At 43.9% G+C, this 21,887-nt stretch overlaps 1 protein-coding gene across 2 annotated transcripts in view; it reads left to right on the plus strand.

Moving 5' to 3' along the window:
* LOC139535563 (protein SHQ1 homolog) overlaps nt 1–8,173 on the plus strand; it is a 61,198-nt gene extending 53,025 nt beyond the window's left edge. For both annotated transcript variants that reach the window (XM_071335081.1, XM_071335082.1), the window contains one exon: nt 7,219–8,173. In XM_071335081.1, coding sequence (XP_071191182.1) covers nt 7,219–7,891 — 673 coding nt within the window. In that variant the 3' untranslated portion in view covers nt 7,892–8,173. The remainder of the gene's footprint in view (nt 1–7,218) is intronic.
* The last annotated feature ends 13,714 nt before the right edge of the window (nt 8,174–21,887 follow it).

A 21,887-nucleotide genomic window follows, 5' to 3' on the forward strand; every position in this document is an offset into this window, starting at 1 on the left:
CACTTTAAATCTTTTGTCTTGACCATTCACCCTCTGAATGGCACACATACACAATCCATGTCTTAATTGTTTCAAGGTTTAAAAATCATTCTTTAACCTGTCTCCTCCCCTTCATCTACACTGATTTGAAGTGGATTTAACAAGTGACCTCAATTAGGGATCATAGTTTTCACCTGGTCAGTCTGTCACAAAGTGAATGTTTTGTGTACTCCGTGTATATGGTCTGTGTGTTTTGAGCCTTCCCCACCACAGAGACAGTCTCTGTGTCCCGCTGGGCTCGACAAAGCCAAGACGGTCTCACAGCTAATGGGGAGAAGTACTACAGATTTCCTCTCTGCATGACGTCCAGATTTTGTGTACTTACACAGGCAGCCCGCCACACGCGCAGAGAGAGGGAAATACTGACAGTGTTGCATTCGTACTACACTAATAATGAATGATGCAACCTTGCTTTGTATGAGGTAACTTCCTCTCCTTGTGTCCTTGTTTTGATTAGGAGGGTAGGTAAACAACAAGCTCTGCAGGCAGTTCTACCAGCTCTCTTCATGTTGCACATTAACTAATGGTCTCTCTATACAGCAAGAAAGCACTTCCTTAGATTGCAGTCCCTACTGTGTTATATAGCCTAATGCAGGGGTGTCAAACATACGGCCTGCGGGTGGGTTTAAATGTTTTTTTGGGGGAGGGGGAATCAAACTCGATATATTTTAAAATAACTAAAACCAGAAATGGACTGTGTCCAGCTCGCTAATAATCATCTAAATGAAAGCTAGACAGTAGGGGAGCATTGAAAAATCCCAAAACGATGGATAGAGGACTAATCTTTTCCAGAACCTCGTTGAAGACCGAATGCAACACCCCTGGCCTAATGCCTCTGACACAGGTCTTCAGTGTTACTCGCACACGCCGTCACACACTCCATAACACATTTCATCACACACTCCCTCAAACCATCAAACTCAGGAAGTCAGGAAATCCAAGCATCCATTTAGAAGTCTTTCAGCCTTATAAAACAAGCCAACTTTGTCACAAACAACTACCGTCTACATTTTGTTCCCTGAATGAGATGTTGGACAATTCAAATGGCATACAGTTAGCAAACAGTGTCTGACTGTCCATCCACTATATCCATTGAATAATGTACATACACTCCCTTGACAAATCTTGTGAAATGAATTTGTACATTTAAGATTAACTAAGAAGTATGAGTAGGAACATGTGTCGAATGTCTTCTGGCATCATTGAACATGAGGCTGCTGATAGAAATGGAAGTCTGTAATTGACTCAGTCTAGTTGTCCTTCTCCCCCACCACCCCCCTGCTCCCTGTCCTCATCCAAGGACTCTTGTTTGTTGTCTGACAGATGGAAGCGTCTTTGTGGCGACAGTTTTCCAACCTTGAAAAGCTGCCCCTCAGTTAATGAAGGGAGCCCACGACATTAGTAATGACTGAACTGTGTACAATGTTATTTATTCCCTCCAAAAGCAGCCTTTGTGCTCACCGCAAGCTGAGCTTCTCGCACTGCAGCGCAGGGAGAGGGGGAGCGAGGGGAGAGAACAAGCACGTAGCCTCTCCAATGCTAACTCAATAATGACTTCCCACGGGGGAAAGAGAATGTGGGAGGTGGGGGATGGAGGAGGGTTTCTGCTTTGAAGTTGCAGTGCTACAGGAGGCTCTCCAGCCAGAGCCAGTCAGCCAGCCTGCTCAACTCCAGCAAGGGCTTAAGCCCTGTCTAAGCAGGGGGAGGGGTTCTACTAAGCTATATGGAATTGTTTTAAGAAGGTCCTACCAAGGATCATTTATCTATTTGATTTTTAATTTTAAGACCCCCTGAAGTATAACAAATATATATAAAACAATTATTTGATAAAAATAAAAAAAAAGTACATGGCGTTACTGCCATTAGCCCTTACAAATGCATTCTATAACAGATTTTCTACATGGAACAACAGATTGTCGCCCCCAGAAAATATCAATAGGAAGTTTGTTCTGAAGTGTGTCCTATATCTGAGAGATAAAAGAAAGATCAGGCACTAAACACTCTCAATATATACTTCCGTTCATATTTTCAACTGGTACTGTGGGGCAATTCTTGTGACCAACATGTTCGTGAGAGTCTCACCTTTACACATAGGGGTCATATTAGTGTGTAGCCCAAACTGTACACCAGAGACAGAAGTTGTCTTGAAGTCGGTACGGCCAATCTGCCGAGTCCCAAAAACACCATCGAACTAAGGGGCCTAGCCCAAACCATGAAAAACAGACCATTATTCTATCTCTCTCTTACTATATATATATATATATATAATATTAGTACACGTGCTAATGATTATCAATTCAATATGTAGGTTGAAACACAATCATTAACTGAAACAGAAACAGCTGTGTAGGAGGAATAAACTGGGTGAGGAACAGCCAAAATCAACTAACAAGGTGAGGTTGCTGAAGACAGTTTACTGTCAAAAATCATACACCATGGCAAGACTGAGTACAGCAACAACACAAGGTAGTTATACTGCATCAACAAGGTCTCTCCCAGGCAGCAATGTCAAGGCAGACAGGGGTTTCCAGATGTGCTGTCTAATCTCTTTTGAAGAAGCACAAAGAAACTGGCATTTTTGAGGACCGTAGATGCAGTAGTCGGCCAAGGAAACCTACTGCAGCAGATAAGACACATCATGCTTCCTTCCCTTCGCAATCGGAGATGTTCAGCAGTGCCATCAGCTCAGAATTGTTAGGAAACATTAGGGCCCTGGTACACCCATCTACTGTCCGGAGAAGTCTGGTCAGAAGTGGCCTTCATGGAAGACTTGCGAACAAAAAGCCATACCTCTGACGTGGAAACAAGGCCAAGTGACTCAACTATGCACGAAAACACAGGAACTGGGGTGCAGAAAAATGGCAGCAGGTGCTCTGGACTAATGAGTCAACAGACGTGTCACAAGTCCTCAACTGGCAGCTTCATTAAATAGTACCCACAAACACCACTCTCAAAGTCAACAGTGAAGCGGTGACTCCGGGATGCTGGCCTTCTAGGCAGAGTTCCTCTGTCCATGTCTGTGTTCTTTTGCCCATCTTAATCTTTTATTTTTATTGGCCAGTCTGAGATATGGCTTTTATTTGCAACTCTGCCTAGAACTAGACACTCTAATGTACTTGTCCTCTTGCTCAGTTGTGCACCGGGGCCTCCCACTCCTCTTTCTATTCTGGTTAGAGACAGTTTGCGCTGTTCTGTGAAGGGAGTAGCACACAGCGTTGTATGAACTCTTCAGTTTCTTGGCAATTTCTCGCATGTAATAGCCTTAATTTCTCAGAACAAGAATAGACTGATGAGTTTCAGAAGAGAGGTCTTTGTTTCTGGCCATTTTGAGCCTGTAATCGAACCCACAAATGCTGATGCTCCAGATACTCATCTAGTCTAAAGAAGGCCAGTTTAATTCTTATTTTAATCAGAACAACAGTTTAAGAAATCAGCTGTTTCCAGCTACAATAGTCATTTACAACATTAACAATGTCTACACTGTATTTCTGATCAATTTGATGTTATTTTAATAGACAAAAAACATGCTTTTCTTTCAAAAACAAGGACATTTCTAAGTGACCCCAAGCTTTTGAACAGAAGTGTGTGTATTTATTTATTTATTTATACAACCAATGTTCGTCAAGTTTGGACACACCTACTCATTCATGAGTTTTCTTTATTTTTACTATTTTCTACATTGTAGAATAATAGTGAAGACATCAAAACTATGAAGTAACACATATGTTAAACAAATCAGAGTAGCCACCCTTTGCCTTGACAGCTTTGCACACTTTTGGCATTCTCTCAACCAGCTTCATGAGGTAGTCACCTGGAATGCATTTCAATTAACAGTTGTGCCTTGTTAAAAGTGAATTTGTGGAATTTCTTTCCTTTATGTGTTTGAGCCTATCAGTTGTGTTGTGACAAGGTAGGGGTGGTATACAGAAGATAGCCCTATTTGGTAAAAGACCAAGTCCATATTATGGCAAGAATAGCTCAAATAAGCAAGGAGAAATGACAGTCCCATCATTACTTTAAGACATGGTCAGTGTAGAACATTTTCAAGCACTTTGAATGTTTCTTCAAGTGTAGTCACAAACCATCAAGCGCTATAATGAAACTGTCTCTCATCAGGACCGCCACAGGAAAAGAAGATCCAGAGTTACCCCTGCTGCAGAGGATAAGTTCATTAGTCACCAGCCTCAGATATTGCAGCCCAAATAAATGCTTCATGAGTTCAAGTAACAGACACATCTCAACATCTGCTGTTCAGAGGAGATTGCGTGAATCAGGTCTTCATGGTCGAATTGCTCCCACAGTTGACAGTTTTTGTCCGAGCAAAAACCAAGCCATGGGGTTGAAGGAATTGTCTGGAGAGTTCCGAGACAGGATTGTGTCAGGGCACAGATCTGGGGAAGGGTACCAAGAAAATGTCTGCAGCATTGAAGGTCCCCAAGAACACAGTGGCCTTCATCATTCTTAAGTGGAAGATGTTTGTAACCACCAAGACTTCCTAGAGCTGGCCGCCCAGCCAAACAGCAATCAGGGGAGAAGGGCCTTGGAACCAGATGGTCACTCTGACAGAGCTCCAGAGTTCCTCTGTGGAGATGAGAGAACCTTCCAGAAGGACAACCATCTCTGCAGCACTCCACCAATTAACTGCACCTCAGATTGCAGCCCAAATATATGCTTCACAGAGTTCAAGTTAGACGCATCTCAACATAAACTGTTCAGAGTAGACCGTGTGAATCAGGCCTTCATGGTTGAATTGCTACAAAGAGACCACTACTAAAGGACACCAATAATAAGAGACTTGCTTGGGCTAAGAAACACGAGCAATTGACATTAGACTGGTGGATATCTGTCCTTTGGTCTGATGATTCCAAATTTGAGATTTTTGGTTCCAACCGTCATGTCTGTGAGATGCGGAGAAGGTGAACGGATCTCCGGCTTCTGTGGTTCCCACGTGAAGCATGGAGGAGGAGCTGTGATGTGGTGGGGATGCTTTTCTGGTGACACTGTCAGTGATTTTATTTAGAATTCAAGGCACACTTAACCAGCGATACGCCATCCCATCTGGTTTGTGCTTAGTGGGATTTTTTTTTCAACAGGACAATTACCCAAAACACCTCTAAGGGCTATTTGACCAAAAAGGAGAGTGATGGAGTGCTGCATCAGATGACCTGGCCTCCACAATCACCCGACCTCAACCCAATTGAGATGGTTTGGGATGAGTCGGCCTGCGGAGTGAAGAAAAAGCAGCCAACACAAGTGCTCAATGTTTGTGGGTACTCCTTCAAAACTGTTGGAAAAGCATTTCTCATGAAGCTGGCTGAGAGAATGCCAAGAGTGCAAAACTGTCATCAAGGTGAAGAGTAGACTTCTTTGAAGAATCTAAAATGTAAAATATATTTTGAATTGTTTAACATTTTTTGTTTTCTACATGTTTTCTACATATGTGTTATTTCATCGTTTTGTCTTCACTATTATTCTACAATGTAGAAAATAGTCAAAAAAGATAAACCCTTGAATGAGTAGGTGTCTGAACTTTTGACTGGTACTGTGTATATACATACACACAGGCTCTCCATTTGCTGTTGCAATTTAGAACACAGATATTTGGTTGCGCATCAGCAGTTTTTCTCTTGTCAGTCTCTGAAAATCACTCAATTAGCCCATGTCAGCTAAAATGTTTTAGATTGGTAAGTTAGTCTAGCCAGCTATCTAATCTTGTAGTAATCGTGGTCGAATTACCGACCGGGGGACCCCGATTTTGATTTTGTTAGCCACACTCAGATATCATACTAAAAATGGCAAACATTTCTTGCCATCCTATGGCAACATGTGGGGAATCTCAGGGAACTTGCTTTAAAATGGCAATCATTTCTCCACATCCCATGGCAAAATGTGGACAATTGCAGGAAATTAAATCCTAAACAAAAAAAAGTATTTGTGCTCGCCGTCAGGAGGGGGGCTGCCAAAATGTTTTGGTCGCAAGGTGTGGAAGGGGGTAAAAATGGGCCCCAAAAATAACTGCATGTGTGGATATGGGTACGCAGACCCGTGAGTCACTGTGGCCACTCTTGATGTTCAGATTTTCTATGGTTTCCTTGTGGGGTCTGACTCTCTGCACACGCGGTGGTGGGGGTGTTGTGGGTTGTATTTATGCCTAGCCATCCCTTACTCATTGTCAGTAATTGTTCTCCTTTAATTGTTTGGTTTTTGATAGGACTTGGGCCATGAGTCGGTCATATTTTTTTTTTCTCCTCTCTTTCCAAATACTGTTACTCCCCTTTATTTCCCGAATGGACATTTGATATTCATGTAGGCCTTGGAGAGATGTCTTCTTTGATCGAGTACGGCGACTAGCTATACGGTCTGTTTACACAGTCTCCCGAGGTCCTAAATGAGTACATCCCTCTGTTGGCTGTGTAAACGGTTTCCTCCCCACGGTGGGAGTAAATTAAGGCTTTGCGGTAATAAGGAGCCATCTTGGCTCTCAGCGGTCGGTTAATTGGGCCAGGGAGGGCAGTAGGGGCCACAGTGTGGCTGAGTGTGAGGAGCTGAATGGCTGTGGACGACCGCAGGCTCATGTGCTTTATCCCTCCCTGAATGGACCCGTCCTGAGCCGCGCAGAGGTCAGCTGGTAATCATCATGGCAATGAAGGCCGATCGGCTGCACCGTGGAAGAATAGCAGCCACTTGAGTTTTGGCAACAGCCTGCGCTGGTTTAGCTTCATGAATAATGTATAAGGTGTGTATCACTCTGTCATCCGCCTCGCTCTTATCTCCTGCAGGGAGAGCTTCAGTGGGAGACTCGAGGGGCAGAACCTGCATATCAGACACACTCATCTTCCTACATTATTAAACATGATTTCCATATTTCATTGAGCTCAGGCCTCTGTGAATCGCTGTCTACTTAGCATTCAGATGAGGCTGGGATTTGGGTAATGGATATTAGATTTGTAGATTGAGATCTCGTTGCTATATTTTTTTGTAGGAAGTGCAGTCGTACATATAGCATAGTCGTAATACCTACTACTCATCAGTGTTGGACAAGTAGCTCTTGAAATAGATTTTGTAGTTTTTTGGGGGGATTTGTAAATATTTGCTTCCAAGTTTAAAAAGAGAAACTGATCCACCTTTGCTGTACTTTTCTGACTGTCTCATCACGTTCTCTTTTTCTCTCTTTGACAGGTCTAGGAAGGTGACAGCTCTGGCCGATCCCTTACGGAAAGTATCCCTACGGAAAAGAGACCTGGAGCTGGAGTTGGAGGTGCTGGAGACGGCGGCAACGCTGGTAGAGGAAGAAGAGAAGGTGGAGGACGGGGGGAAAAGCCCCAGTAGAACTCCTCTGTCACACAGCGGAGAGGAGTCCGACAGCGAGGACAGTAGCAGCGACTCGTCTGAGGAGAGTGAGGACTCTGAGGCTGAAGGGAAGGACTGTGCTGACAGGACAGAGGGAGGAGGAGGAGAGAGAGCCGAGGCCATCCCCATACATCCCCAGCCTGCTGCCCCTCCCATCCACCAGGAGTCCTGTGCTGTTCTCACATCATCCGAGAGGAAGTCCAGCACCCTCCCATCTGCTGTGGCCTGCCCCAGCCAGCTGATCCAGGAGCTGGGAGAGAGGGTGGAGGAGGGGCTGTGGATATCAGCACAGCCTCAGGGCAGCAGGCATTCCAGGAGCAGTGCACAGGGAGAGGCAGAGAGAGACTGTTCACAGCCTGCGACTGCCACAGCCACTGCCACAGATACTGCCCGCACAGGGGCTTTCCTAGAGCTGAGTCCTCGCAGAAACCCTCTTCTGATTGTCAAAACAGATACTGGTGATGATCTTGATGAGGATGATATCGATGAGGATGACTATTAGCAGATGTCACAGAAAACATGTCGTTAAGGAACTTTACATGCATGCATGACAGCTGATGTCGCGGATGCTTATTTGCCCACAATCAATAATGACTTCTGTATTGTTATTTTTGTATTTTCGAACTTCTAACATGGAAATGTTGATTAATTTATAGATACAAGCATGGCTCAGTTTAGTGTTATAGCTCACTTGAGGAGTTTCAAAAGCTTCCATACTTTGTGTCTATGTGCAAAGCTTTTCATACCAAGCTAAGCATTTTGATAATAAAACTGATTATATGAATTATGCAGATTACTCAAATCTATTCAAGGGGATGCAGCCATTGCATTGCACTTTGTTTGTAGGCTCTTAGATTAGCATATGCATTTCATGCACAGCCATTTCCTCCCAAGAAAGGAGAAGTGGTGGTTGTTGGGAGATAAGAAATGGGACAGACCCCAACAGGAAATGTGCTGCTGCTTCAGAATTTCTCTTGAGACATTGACTTCTCATGTAGAATGCAGTGACTTTACTGCCCACACTGGTACACTTCATGGTACCCTGTCAACACTAAAAACTTTAGTTTAAACTCATATCACACATTGTTACTGTCTGAACTTAAATTACAAAATTGTTGGCACTATGCATTGGGGTACATAGCATTCTTCTGGCATCCGCCAAACCCAGATTTGTCCGTCGGACTGCCAGATGGTGAAACGTGATTATCACTCCAGAGAATGCGCTTCCACTGCTCCAGAGTCTGATGGTAGCGAGCTTTACACCACTCCAGCCGACGCTTGGCCATGTGCATGATGATCTTAGGGTTGTGTGTGGCTGCACGGCCATGGAAACCCATTTCATGAAGCTCCTGACAAGCAGTTATTGTGCTGACGTTGCTTCCAGAGGCAGTTTGGAATTCGGTAGTGAGTGTTGCAACCGAGGACAGACGATTTTTACGCACTTCAGCGTTCAGCTGTCCCGTTCTGTGAGCTTGTGTGGCCTACCACTTCGCAGCTAAGCCGTTGTTGCTCCTATACGTTTCCACTTCACAATAACGGCACTTACAGTTGACCGGGGCAGCTCGGGCAGGGCGGAAATTTGACTAACCAACTTGTTGGAAAGGTGGCATCCTATGACCGTGCCACGTTGAAAGTCGCTGAGCTCTTCAGTAAGGCCAATCTACTGCCAATGTTTGTCTATGGAGATTGCATGGCGGTGTGCTCGATTTTCTACACCTGTACGCAACTGGTGTGACTGAAATAGTTGAATTCACTAATCTGAGGGGATATCCACATACTTTTGTATGTCTATATATATATATATGTGTATATGGAAAATCTATATATTTTTGTTTTAATGAATATCGCTAGAAACAACAGAATAAACCATTTTGAATGACCTACCTACAGTAGAAAAGAGGATAATATATGTCAACTTTATTTCTCAACTCTTAATATTGAGCAAATGACACTCACTGGAGTATCTGACATAGGCTTTGAGCACCCGCGAATAGGCTACCAGTGGCTGCTAGTAAGCTTTCTTGACTTGGAGATACATTTTTGCCAACACATGGCTAACCATTGTTCAACCAGCTCAAAAGCTGCTCTTAGCGAAAATATGTTTGACGCTACCTTTCCAGCTAATAGGCTATGTTAGAGTTTACACTTCCTCTTTTAATTATTGGGAGGTGAAAATAATGAAGAAACTGACGTTTTGACATCAAGCTGAAGTTTTATTCAGTGTAGAAACGTCAGTCACCTGTACTGATCCTGAACAATTGATTAAAGTGAGCTAAAATATATCTGCTATTTTTTGTTGAGTGCCTCTTTTCTGCCTCGAATTAGTCTTTTTGGAAGTTTTTCATGGTAAGCCCGTTTCATGATTTTTGTCATTGTTGTCGAGCTCCCTGATATATGGTATTTTATTAGTATCCCCATTAGCTGTTGCGAAAGCAGCAGCTACTCTTCCTGGGGTCCACATGAAATAGACACAATACATAACATTAATAGACTGAACCCACTGTTCCTAGGCCATCATTGAAAATAAGAATTTGTTCTTAACTGACTTGCCTAGTTAAATAAAGGTAAAAAAATATGTAATTCTCATTGCAGTCGCTGTACTCTTAAACCTCTAACGAGTCACAAACCCGGATCCGGGATCCCCCCCATCAAAAAAGCTGACTAGCATAGCCTAGCCTAAAGCCACAGGGATATCATATAATAAAATGTTCATGAAATCACAAGTTCAAGACACCAAATGAAAGATACACATCTTGTGAATCCAGCCATCATTTCTGATTTTTAAAATGTTTTACAGGGAAGACACAATATGTATTTCTATTAGCTGACCACCATAGCAAAAGACAACTTTTTTTCCCACCATTTTTTTCCTGCATAGGTAGCTATCACAAATTCGACCAAATAAAGATATAAATAGTCACTAACCATGAAACAACTTCATCAGATGACAGTCTGATAACATTTATTGTATAGCATATGTTTTGTTCGAAAAATGTGCATATTTCAGGTATAAATCATAGTTTTACATTGCAGCCACCATCACAACTCTCACCAAAGCAACTAGAATAACTACAGGCAACGTGAATTACCTAAATACTCATCATAAAACATTTATGAAAAATACACAGCGTACAGCAAATGAAAGACAAAGATCTTGTGAATCCAGCCAATATTTCAGATTCTTTAAGTGTTTTACAGCGAAAACACAATTTAGCATTATATTAGCTTACTACAATAGCCAACCACACAGCAGCATTGATTCATGCACGTTAGCGATAGCGAATAAACCAGCAAAAGATATTACATTTTTCACTAACCTTCTCAAAACTTCATCAGATGACAGTCCTATAACATCATATTACACAATACATATATTGTTTGTTCTAAAATGTGCATATTTAGCGGCACAAATCGTGGTTATACAATGAGAATAGTAGCCAACCTGCCAACAAAATGTCGGGAGAAATCTTGGGAGAGGCACCTAATCTAATCAATAACTAATCATAAACTTGACTAAAAAATACAGGTTGGACAGCAATGAAAGATACATTTGTTCTTAATGCAACCGCTGTGTTAGATTTTTAAAATTAACGTTACTACGACATACAGCGTGCGTTAAAGCGAGACCGCACCGAAATTAATGGCGGAATAGTAGTGTAACATTTTTCAACAGAACAACAAATTAACATCATAAATAGTTCTTACTTTTTGATGAGCTTCCATCAGAATCTTGTGCAAGTGGTCCTTTGTCCAGAATCATCGTTGCTCGGTTGTAGATTGTCGTCTTCAACTTAGGAATTAGCAGCAAACATTAGCTATGTGGCCCAGACGTGTCCAACTCTTCATAACGCAGCACAAAGAAATATCCGAAAATCGCAATATACTGATATAAACTGATATAACTCGGTTTAAAATAACTACATTATGATGTCTTTAACACCTATATCGAATAAAATCAGAGCCGGATATATCTAAGGTCTATAACGAGAGCTTTTCAGAATGCCATCCTGAGGTCTGTCTTGCGCCATGACGAACGTTGAAAAGAGTGCACCCCACGTTCCAAAAGCCTTTATATGGCCTCAGATCTGCCTAGCAACACCATTCCAATTCTCACTGCTTACTGACATCTAGGGGAAATCGTATGCAGTGCATGTCGACTCATAGATTACATGCAAATTAATAAACTGACCCTGGAACAGAGTGCCCGATTTCAGATTTCTCACTTCCTGACAGGAAGTTAGCTGCAACTTGAGTTCTGTTTTACTCACAGATATAATTCAAACGGTTTTAGAAACTAGAGAGTGTTTTCTATCCAATAGTAATAATAATAATATGCATATTGTACGAGCAAGAATTGAGTACGAGGCAGTTTAATTTGGGAACGAATTTTTACAAAGTGAAAACAGCGCCCCCATATTGACAAGAAGTTTTAAGTACAGAACTACCGCCCTTATATTGAGGATAGCCGCTTTGCAAGCTCGGCTTCAGACGCAGCCGTTAGTAAATACAGGTGGCAAAAAGCCGTGCTATAAATTCTGACAACCCATGTATTCCTAGATGCCCTTCCAGACTCCCTCCACCTACCCAAGGACGTCGAAGTACACAAATCAGTTAACCACCTAAAGGATCTAAAACCTTTTGTCACAAGAAATCAGCTAGCTGGTAAACAGAAATGACCCGAGCCCTGAAGCAAGCTTCCAGAAAATTGGAACGGAAATGGTGCTTCACCAAACTGGAAGTACCGTGCAATTTCAAAGAGCCCTCACTGCTGCTCGATCAGCCTACTTTTCCAACATCATTGAGAATAAAAACAATCCTAAATGTATTATTTGTTACTGTCGCAAAGCTAACTTAAAACCAGCATTCCCTAAGTGAGGATGGCCTTCACTTCAGCAGTGATGAATTCATGAACTTCTTTGACGAAAGATCATAATCATTAGAAAGCAAATTATGGATTCCTCTTTGAATCTGCGTATTTCTCCAAAACTCTACACAGAACTGCCAGGACCTAGGATCAATGGAGACTCAAGTTTTTCATCCTGTATTTCTCGACACATTTACAAAAATAAACCTTCCAGCTGCCTACTGGACCCTATTCCAACTAAACTACTGAAAGTGCAATGTTGAACACAATAAATGGCTCCCTATTCTCCGGATGTGTACCAAACTCACTAAAAGTTGCAGTAATAAAGCCTCTCCTGAAAAAGTTCAACCTTGACCCGGAAATATTTTAACTATTGGTAAAATAAATTATTTAAAGAATGATAGTAAAAAGCTTTGGAGCACCTTAAATGACATTTTGGGAAAAAGGGTAAACTCGGCTCCATCATTCATTGAATCAGATTCATCACAAAACCCACTGATATTGCCAACTACTTTAATGACTTTTTCATTGCTTATCTTGCCAAACTTAGGCATGACATGCCAGCGACAAACTCTGACACTACATATCCAGAGTGTGGAAGAGGTGAAGAAATTGTCTATCAACAATGACAAGCCACCGTGGTCTGACAATCTGGATGAAAACTTACTGAGGATAATAGTGGACAATATTGCCACTCCTATTTGCCATATCTTCAATTTAAGCCTACTAGAAAGTATGTGCCCTCAGGCTTGGAGGGAAACAAAAGTCAATCCGCTACCCTAGTAAAGTCCCCATTACTGGCTCAAATAGCCAACCAATCAGCCTGTTACCAACCCTTAGTAAACTATGATTTTTTTTTTAACCAGATGCAATGCTATTTTACAGTAAACAGATTGACAACAGACTTTCAGCACGCTTATAGGGAAGGACATTCAACAAGCACAGCACTTACACAAATTACTGATGATTGGCTGAGAGAAATTGATGATAATAAGGTTGTACAAATGACTGACTGGCTGAGAGAAATTCATAAAAATGTGTCTTTTGACATTATCGATCATAGTCTGCTGCTGGAAAAACATATGTGTTATGGCTTTACACCACCTGCTATATTGTTGATAAAGAGTTACTTGTCTAACAGAACACGGGGTGTTTTTTAATGGAAGCCGCCAACATAATCCAGGTAAAATCAGGAATTCCCCAGGGTAGCTGTTTAGGCCCCTTACTTTTTTCAATCTTTACTAACGACATGGCAGCCAGTGTGTTTATGTATGTGGATGACTCAACACTATACACGTCAGCTACTACAGCAACTAAAATGACCGCAACACTTAACAAAGAGCTGCCGTTTGTTTCAGAATGGGTGGCAAGGAATAAGTTAGTCATAAATATTTCCAAAACTAAATGCATTGTATTTGGGACAAATCATTCACTAAATCCTAAACCTTAACTACATCTCGTATTGAATAATGTGGAAATTTAGCAAGTTGAGGTGACTAACCTGCTTGGAGTAACACTGGATTGTAAACTGTCATGGTCAAAACATATTGATACAACAGTAGCTAAAATGTCCGTTCATAATAAAGCGCTACTCTGCCTTCTTAACAACACTATCAACAAGATAGGCCCTAGTTTTGTCGCACCTAGGCTTTTGTTCAGTAGAGTGGTCATGTGCCACAAAGAGGGACTTAGGGAAATTGCAGTTGGCTCAGAACAAGGCAGCACAGCTGGCCCTTAAAAGTACACAGAGAGCTAACGTTTAATGATATGCATGTCAATCTCTCATGGCGCAAAGTGGAAGGGAGATTGACGTCATCACTACTTGTTTTTGTAAGAAGTGTTGACAATCGAAATGTACCGAGCTGTCTGTTTTAAACTACTAGCACACAGCTCGGACACCCATGCATGCCCCACAAGACATGCCACCAGAAGTCCAGAACAGACTATGGGAGGTGCACATTACTACATAGAGCCATGACTACATGGAACTCTATTCCACATCAGGTAACTGATGCAAACAGTAGAATCAGCTAGAAAAGAAAAGAAATACCTTATGGATCATCGGAGACTGTGAAGAGACACAAGTACAGACACCCATACGCATACATTATTATACATTTTGTATTGTAGATGTGTAGTGGTGTACTAATGTTATATGATGTACTGTTTTAATTTTTGTTTTATATGTAATGTAAGTGCTTTAATGTTTGGACCCCAGGAAGAGTAGCTGCTGCCTTGTCATATTTCACTGCTTTTGTCCAAAAATTTGGCAGAAAAACTAATCCATGATTTTGTCACTTCTAGATTAGACTACTGCAACGCTCTACTCTCCGGCTACCCAGATAAAGCACTAAATAAACTTCAGTTAGTGCTAAATACAGCTGCTATATTCTTGACTAGAACCCCAAAATTGTGTCATATTACTCCAGTGCTAGCGCCTCTACACTGGCTTCCTGTTAAGGCTAGGGCTGATTTCAAGGTTTTACTGCTAACCTACAAAGCATTACATGGACTTGCTCCTACCTATCTCTCCCATTTTGTCCTGCCATATATAACTACACGTATGCTACAGTCACAATACGCAGGCCTCCTTATTGTCCCTAGAATTTCTAAACAAACAGCTGGCGGCAGAGCTTTCTCCTATAGAGCTCCATTTCTATGGAATGGTCTGCCTATCCATGTGAGAGACGCAGACTCGATCTCAGCCTTTAAGTCTTTACTGAAGACTACCTACTCTTCAGTAGGTCCTATTATACTGCAAGATGGCGCCGACAGACATGGAAGCTCTGCTTCTAGCTCCTAAGCAACTTTGCAGTATTTAGTTTTTGGTGTGTTATGTCTTACATTATTAGCCCAGAACGTTTTTTTTGTTATTACATAGAGACGGAAGTTACTTTTGGATATCAGAGTGGCTGTAACTCACCAGCATTATGCCTCCCGAGTGGCGCAGCGGTCTAAGGCATTGCATCGCAGTGCTAGAGGCATCAGTACAGATCCAGGTTCGATCCCGTGCTGTGTCGCAGCCGGCCGCAACCAGGAGACTCATAAGGCAGCGCACAATTGGCCCAGCGTCGTCCGGGTTAGCGGAGGGTTTGGCTGGCCGGGTTGTCCTTGTCCCATCGCGCTCTAGTGACTCCTGTGGCGGGCCGGGCGCATGCACGCTGACATGGTCGCCAGTTGTACAGTGTTTCCTCTGACACATTGGTGCGACTGGCTTCCGGGTTAAGCACGCAGTGTGTCAAGAAGTAGTGTGGCTTGGCATGGTCGTGTTTCGGAGGACGCATGGTTCTCAACCTTCACCTCTCCCGGAGTCCGTGTGGGAGTTGCAGCGATGGGACAAGACTGTAACTACCAATTGGGGAGAAAAAAAGGTAAAAACTACAACAAAAAAACAAAAAAAAACGTCCAGATACGACTTTCCCGAATTGGAACCTTATGTTCATACCCCCAAAGGCAATTTATCTTACCCCAGAGGCTGCTCCAAGATGCTGCCGGCAGAGAAGAGGTATTTGGAGTGGACTTCTAGTCCGACTCAGGAGGCGTGCACACCATCCACCGCTTCTGAGTATTTTACTCGCTAATGTTCAGTCCTTGGACAATAAAGTAGATGAGCTCAGGCCGAGGATCTCCTTCCAGAGAGACATCAGGGACTGTAACATACTCTGTTTCAAGGAATCATTGCTCTCTCCGGATATACTGTACTGTCCATACAGCCAGCTGGGTTCTCAGTACATTGCGCAGACAGGAATAAAGAACTCTCCGGGAAGAAGAAAGGCGGTGATGTATGGTTGTGATACGTACAGGAACTCAAGTCCTTTTGTTCACCTGGGCGTATTACCTCCCAAGAGTATTCTCTTCGGTTATAGTCACAGCCTTGTATATTCCCTCTCAAGCCGATACCTCGACGGCCCTCAATGAACTACACTGGACTTTGTGCAAACTGGAAACCACATATCCTGAGGCCGCATTTATTGTAGCTGAGGATTTTAACAAAGCAAATTTGAGGAAAGCGCTACCGAAGTTCTATCAACACATTGCCTATAGTACTCGCGCTACAAAAAATCTCAACCATTGTTACTCTCCCTTCCGGGATGGCTGCAAGAACCTTCCCGCCTTACCTTCGGCAAATCAGATCACGACTCCATTTTGCTCCTCCCTTCCTATAGGCAGAAACTCAAACAGGAAGTACCCGTCCTAAGGTCTATTCAACGCTGGTCTGACCAATCAGAATCTATGCTTCAAGATTGTTTTGATCACGTGGACTGGGATATGTTCCCGGGTTGCCTCTGAGAATAACATTGACATATACACGGACAGGGTGACTGAGTTCATCAGGAAGTGTATAGGGGATGTTGTTCCCGCTGTGACTATTAAAACCTACCCAAACCAAAAACTGTGGATAGATTGCAGCATTCGCGCAAAACTGAAAGCGCGAACCACTGCATTTAACCACGGCAAGGTGACTTGGAATATGGTTGAATACAATGAGTAATTATTCACTCCGTAAGGCAATCAAACGGGCAAAATGTCAGTACAGAGACAACGTGGAGTCGGAATTCAACGGCTCAGACACGAGACGTATGTGGTAAGGTCTACAGACATTCACGGATTACAAAGGGAAAACCAGCCACGTCGCGGACACCGACGTCTTGCTCCCTGAAAAGCTAAACACTTTCTTCGCCCTCTTTGAGGATAACACAGTGCCACCAATGCGGTCTGCTCCCTAGGGCTGTGGGCTCTCATTCTCCGTGGCCGACGTGAGTAAAACATTTAAGCGTGTTAACCTTTGCAAGGCTGCCGGTTCTGACGGTATCCCTAGCCGCATCCTTAGAGCATGCGCTGACCAGCTGGCTGGAGTGTTCACGGACATATTCAATCTCTTCCTATCACAGTCTGTTGTCCCCACTTGCTTCAAGAAGTCCACCATTGTTCCTGTACCCAAGAAAACAAAGGTAACTGAACGAAATGACTATTGCCCTGTAGCACTCACTTCTGTCATCATGAAGTGCTTTGAGAGGCTAGTTAAGGATCATATCACCTCCACATTACCTGACACCCTAGACCCACTTCAATTTGCGTAACGCCCCAATAGATCCACAGACAATGCAATCGCCATCACACTGCACACTGCACACTGCCCTATCCCATCTGGACAAGAGGAATACCTATGTAAGAATTCTGTTCATTGACTATAGCTCAGCCTTCAACACCGTAGTACCCTCCAAGCTCATCATTAAACTTGGGTGTGAAACCCGCCCTGTGCAACTGGGTCCTGGACTTCCTGACGGGCCGCCCCCCAGGTGGTGAAGTTAGGAAACAACACCTCCAATAAACTGATCCTCAACACAGGGACCCCACAAGGGTGCGTGCTCAGCCCCTTCCTGCGCCCCCTGTTCACCCATGAGGTTCTTAGGGGCCAAGCACGCATCCAACTCGATCAAGTTTGCAGACAACAGTAGTAGGCCTGATTACCAACAAACGACGAGACCGCTTACAGGGAGGAGGTGAGGGCCCTGGCAGAGTGGTGCCAGGAAAATAACCTCTCCCTCAACATCAACAAAACGAAGGAGCTGATCGTGGACTTCAGGAGAAAACAGAAAGAGCACACCCCTATTCACATCGACGGGACAGTCGCAGTGGAGAAGGTAAAACGCTTTGAGTTCCCCAGCGTACACATCACTGACAATCTGAAATGGTCCACACACACAGACAATATGGTGAGGAAGGTTCAACAGGCTTGGCCCCTAAGACCCTCACAAACTTTTACAGACGTACAATTGAGAGCATCCTGTCTGGCTGTATCACCACCTGGTACGGCAACTGCATCTCCCGCAACCGCAGGGCTCTCCAGAGGGTGGTGCTGTCTGCCCAATGCATCATTGCCTGCTCTTCAGGACATCTACAGCACCCGATGTCCCAGGAAGACCAAGAAGATCAGCAAGGACATCAACCACCCAAGCCAGGGCCTGTTCACCCCGCTATCATTCAGAAGGCGAGGCCAGTACAGGTGCATCAAAGCTGGGACCGAGAGACAGAAGCTGTTTTTCAGTCTCAAGGCCATCAGACTGTTAAATAGCCATCACTAGCTGGCTTCCGCCCGGTTACTCAACCCTGTATCTTAGAGGCTGCTGCCCTATGGGGCGGCAGGTAGCCTAGTGGTTAGAGCATTGGAGTTGTAACCGAAAGGTTGCAAGATCGAATCCCCGAGCTGACAAGATAAAAATCTGTCGTTCTGCCCCTGAACAAGGCAGTTAATCCACTGTTCCTAGGCCGTCATTGAAAATAAGAATTTGTTCTTAACTGACTTGCCTAGTTAAATAAAGGTAAGATTAAAAAAATAAATGTACATAGACATGGAATCACTGGTCACTTTAAAAATATTTACATTCTGTTTTACTCATTTCATATGTATATACTGTACTCTACTGTGTTTTAGTCAATGCCACTCAGACATTGCTCATCCTAATATTTATATACACTGCTCAAAAAAATAAAGGGAACACTAAAATAACATATCCTAGATCTGAATGAATGAAATATTCTTATTAAATACTTTTTTCTTTACATAGTTGAATGTGCTGACAACAAAATCACACAAAAAATATCAATGGAAATCAAATTTATCAACCCATGGAGGTCTGGATTTGGAGTCACACTCAAAATTAAAGTGGAAAACCACACTACAGGCTGATCCAACTTTGATGTAATGTCCTTAAAACAAGTCAAAATGAGGCTCAGTAGTGTGTGTGGCCTCCACGTGTCTATATGACCTCCCTACAACGCCTGGACATGCTCCTGATGAGGTGGCGGATGGTCTCCTGAGGGATCTCCTCCCAGACCTGGACTAAAGCATCCGCCAACTCCTGGACAGTCTGTGGTGCAACGTGGCGTTGGTGGATGGAGCGAGACATGATGTCCCAGATGTGCTCAATTGGATTCAGGTCTGGGGAACGGGCGGGCCAGTCCATAGCATCAATGCCTTCCTCTTGCAGGAACTGCTGACACACTCCAGCCACATGAGGTCTAGCATTGTCTTGCATTAGGAGGAACCCAGGGCCAACCGCACCAGCATATGGTCTCACAAGGGGTCTGAGGATCTCATCTCGGTACCTAATGGCAGTCAGGCTACCTCTGGCGAGCATATGGAGGGCTGTGCGGCCCCCCAAAGAAATGCCACCCCACGACTACCCACCGCCAAACCGGTCATGCTGGAGGATGTTGCAGGCAGCAGAACGTTCTCCACAGCGTCTCCAGACTCTGTCACGTCTGTCACATGTGCTCAGTGTGAACCTGCTTTCATCTGTGAAGAGCACAGGGCGCCAGTGGCGAATTTGCCAATCTTGGTGTTCTCTGGCAAATGCCAAACGTCCTGCACGGTGTTGGGCTGTAAGCACAACCCCCAAATGTGGACGTCGGGCCCTCATACCACCCTCATGGAGTCTGTTTCTGACCGTTTGAGCAGACACATGCACATTTGTGGCTTGCTGGAGGTCATTTTGCAGGGCTCTGGCAGTGCTCCTCCTGCTCCTCCTTGCACAAAGGCGGAGGTAGCGGTCCTGCTGCTGGGTTGTTGCCCTCCTACGGCCTCCTCCACGTCTCCTGATGTACTGGCCTGTCTCCTGGCAGCACCTCCATGCTCTGGACACTACGCTGACAGACACAGCAAACCTTCTTGCCACAGCTCGCATTGATGTGCCATCCTGGATGAGCTGCACTACCTGAGCCACTTGTGTGGGTTGTAGACTCCGTCTCATGCTACCACTAGAGTGAAAGCACCGCCAGCATTCAAAAGTGACCAAAACATCAGCCAGGAAGCATAGGAACTGAGAAGTGGTCTGTGGTCACCACCTGCAGAACGACTCCTTTATTGGGGGTTTAGGTACTACTAAACTGTTGGAGCTAGGAACACAAACATCTGCTAAATATGTGTATGTGAGCAATAAAATTTGATTTGATTGAGTGTGGTTGGCCCAGGGGTGCGAAGGTAAACGGCAAGGCACTGGAGTGACGAACCGCTCTTGCTGTCTCTGCCTGGCCGGCTCCCTTCTCTACTGGGATTCTCTGCCTATTACGGGGTTTGTCAATGGCTTCCTAGTGCTCTTCCATGCCGTCCCTAGGAAGGGTGCATCATGTCGTGCCAGGCTTTTTTCGTTATACTCTACTTGAGTGGGTTGAGTCACTGACATGATCTTCCTGTCTGTTTTTGCACCTCTTCTGACTTGTGTGGTAGAGGAGATCTTCGTGGGCTATATTCAGCCTCAGTCTTTCCTCAACTCTTAGCTAAGAGAGACTGGCATGCATAGTATTTATTTTAGCCATCTGATTGCAATGAAGAGCAAGATGTGCCGCTTTGTTCTGGGCCAGCTGCAGCTTAACTACCGTAATTTCCGGACTATAAGCCGCTTCTTTTTCCCACGCTTTGAACCTTGCGGCTTATACAATGACGCGGCTAATTTATGGATTTTTCCCGCTTTCACAAGATTCATGCCGCCAAAAAACTGAGCACCGTCACAATGTGACGTAAATCGAGCACGCTCAAACTTCCCATCATTCTGATTACGGTAGTCATTTTGTCACCCTCATCATGGCAAAGACACGGAGAAATGCATATGATGCAGCTTTCAATTTGAAGGCGATCGATCTGGCTGTTGGAAAAGGAAATAGAGCTGCTGCACGGGAGCTTGGCCTTAATGAGTCGATGATAAGACGTTGGAAACAGCAGCGTGAGAAACTGACTCAGTGCAAAAAGACAACAAAAGCTTTCAGAGGAAAGAAAAGCCCAAACTAGAAAATGAGGCTTGGATGACAAGTGGGGAGAAATCCTTCACTAAAACGGGCCGCATGCGAAGAGCAACTTATGGTCAAGTCTGCCAGTGGGTCCTGACAACGTGGAGCATTGTCAGGACTGCTGCGTATTGGACTGCTGCGTATTGAAGAGGGCAGCATGAGCTCAGCAGGGAATTTGCCTCCGGATGAAAGTGACGAGAGCGACAATGAAAACGATCCAACATCGGATGAAGTAATTCTGAGGCTATTCAACTCCGACACCGAAGGAGATGACTTCAGTGGTTTCGGTGCACAGGAGGAAGATAGTGACCAATGACTTTCTTGGTAGGCTACTGTTTACTGCTATTTTTTTACATTTTTGTTACAAGCCGTGTTCGTTAAAGCCTATTTATTTTTGTTACAAGCCGTGTTTCGTTAAGGCCTATTCATTTTTGTTACAAGCCGTGTTTCGTTTAGAAAGCTTATTTATTTTTGTTACAAGCCGTGTTTCCTTTAAAGGCTGTGTAAAGTTAATTTGTTTCAATGTACCGGTAGGCACCTGCGGCTTATAGACATCAGGGAATTTGCCTCCGGATGAAAGTGACGAGAGCGACAATGAAAACGATCCAACATCGGATGAAGCAATTCTGAGGCTATTCAACTCCGACACCGAAGGAGATGACTTCAGTGGTTTCGGTGCACAGGAGGAAGATAGTGACCAATGACTTTCTTGGTAGGCTACTGTTTACTGCTATTTTTTTACATTTTTGTTACAAGCCGTGTTCGTTAAAGCCTATTTATTTTTGTTACAAGCCGTGTTTCGTTAAGGCCTATTCATTTTTGTTACAAGCCGTGTTTCGTTTAGAAA

This window comes from Salvelinus alpinus, chromosome 12, assembly GCF_045679555.1.
Source record: "Salvelinus alpinus chromosome 12, SLU_Salpinus.1, whole genome shotgun sequence".
Lineage (NCBI taxonomy): Eukaryota > Metazoa > Chordata > Actinopteri > Salmoniformes > Salmonidae > Salvelinus > Salvelinus alpinus.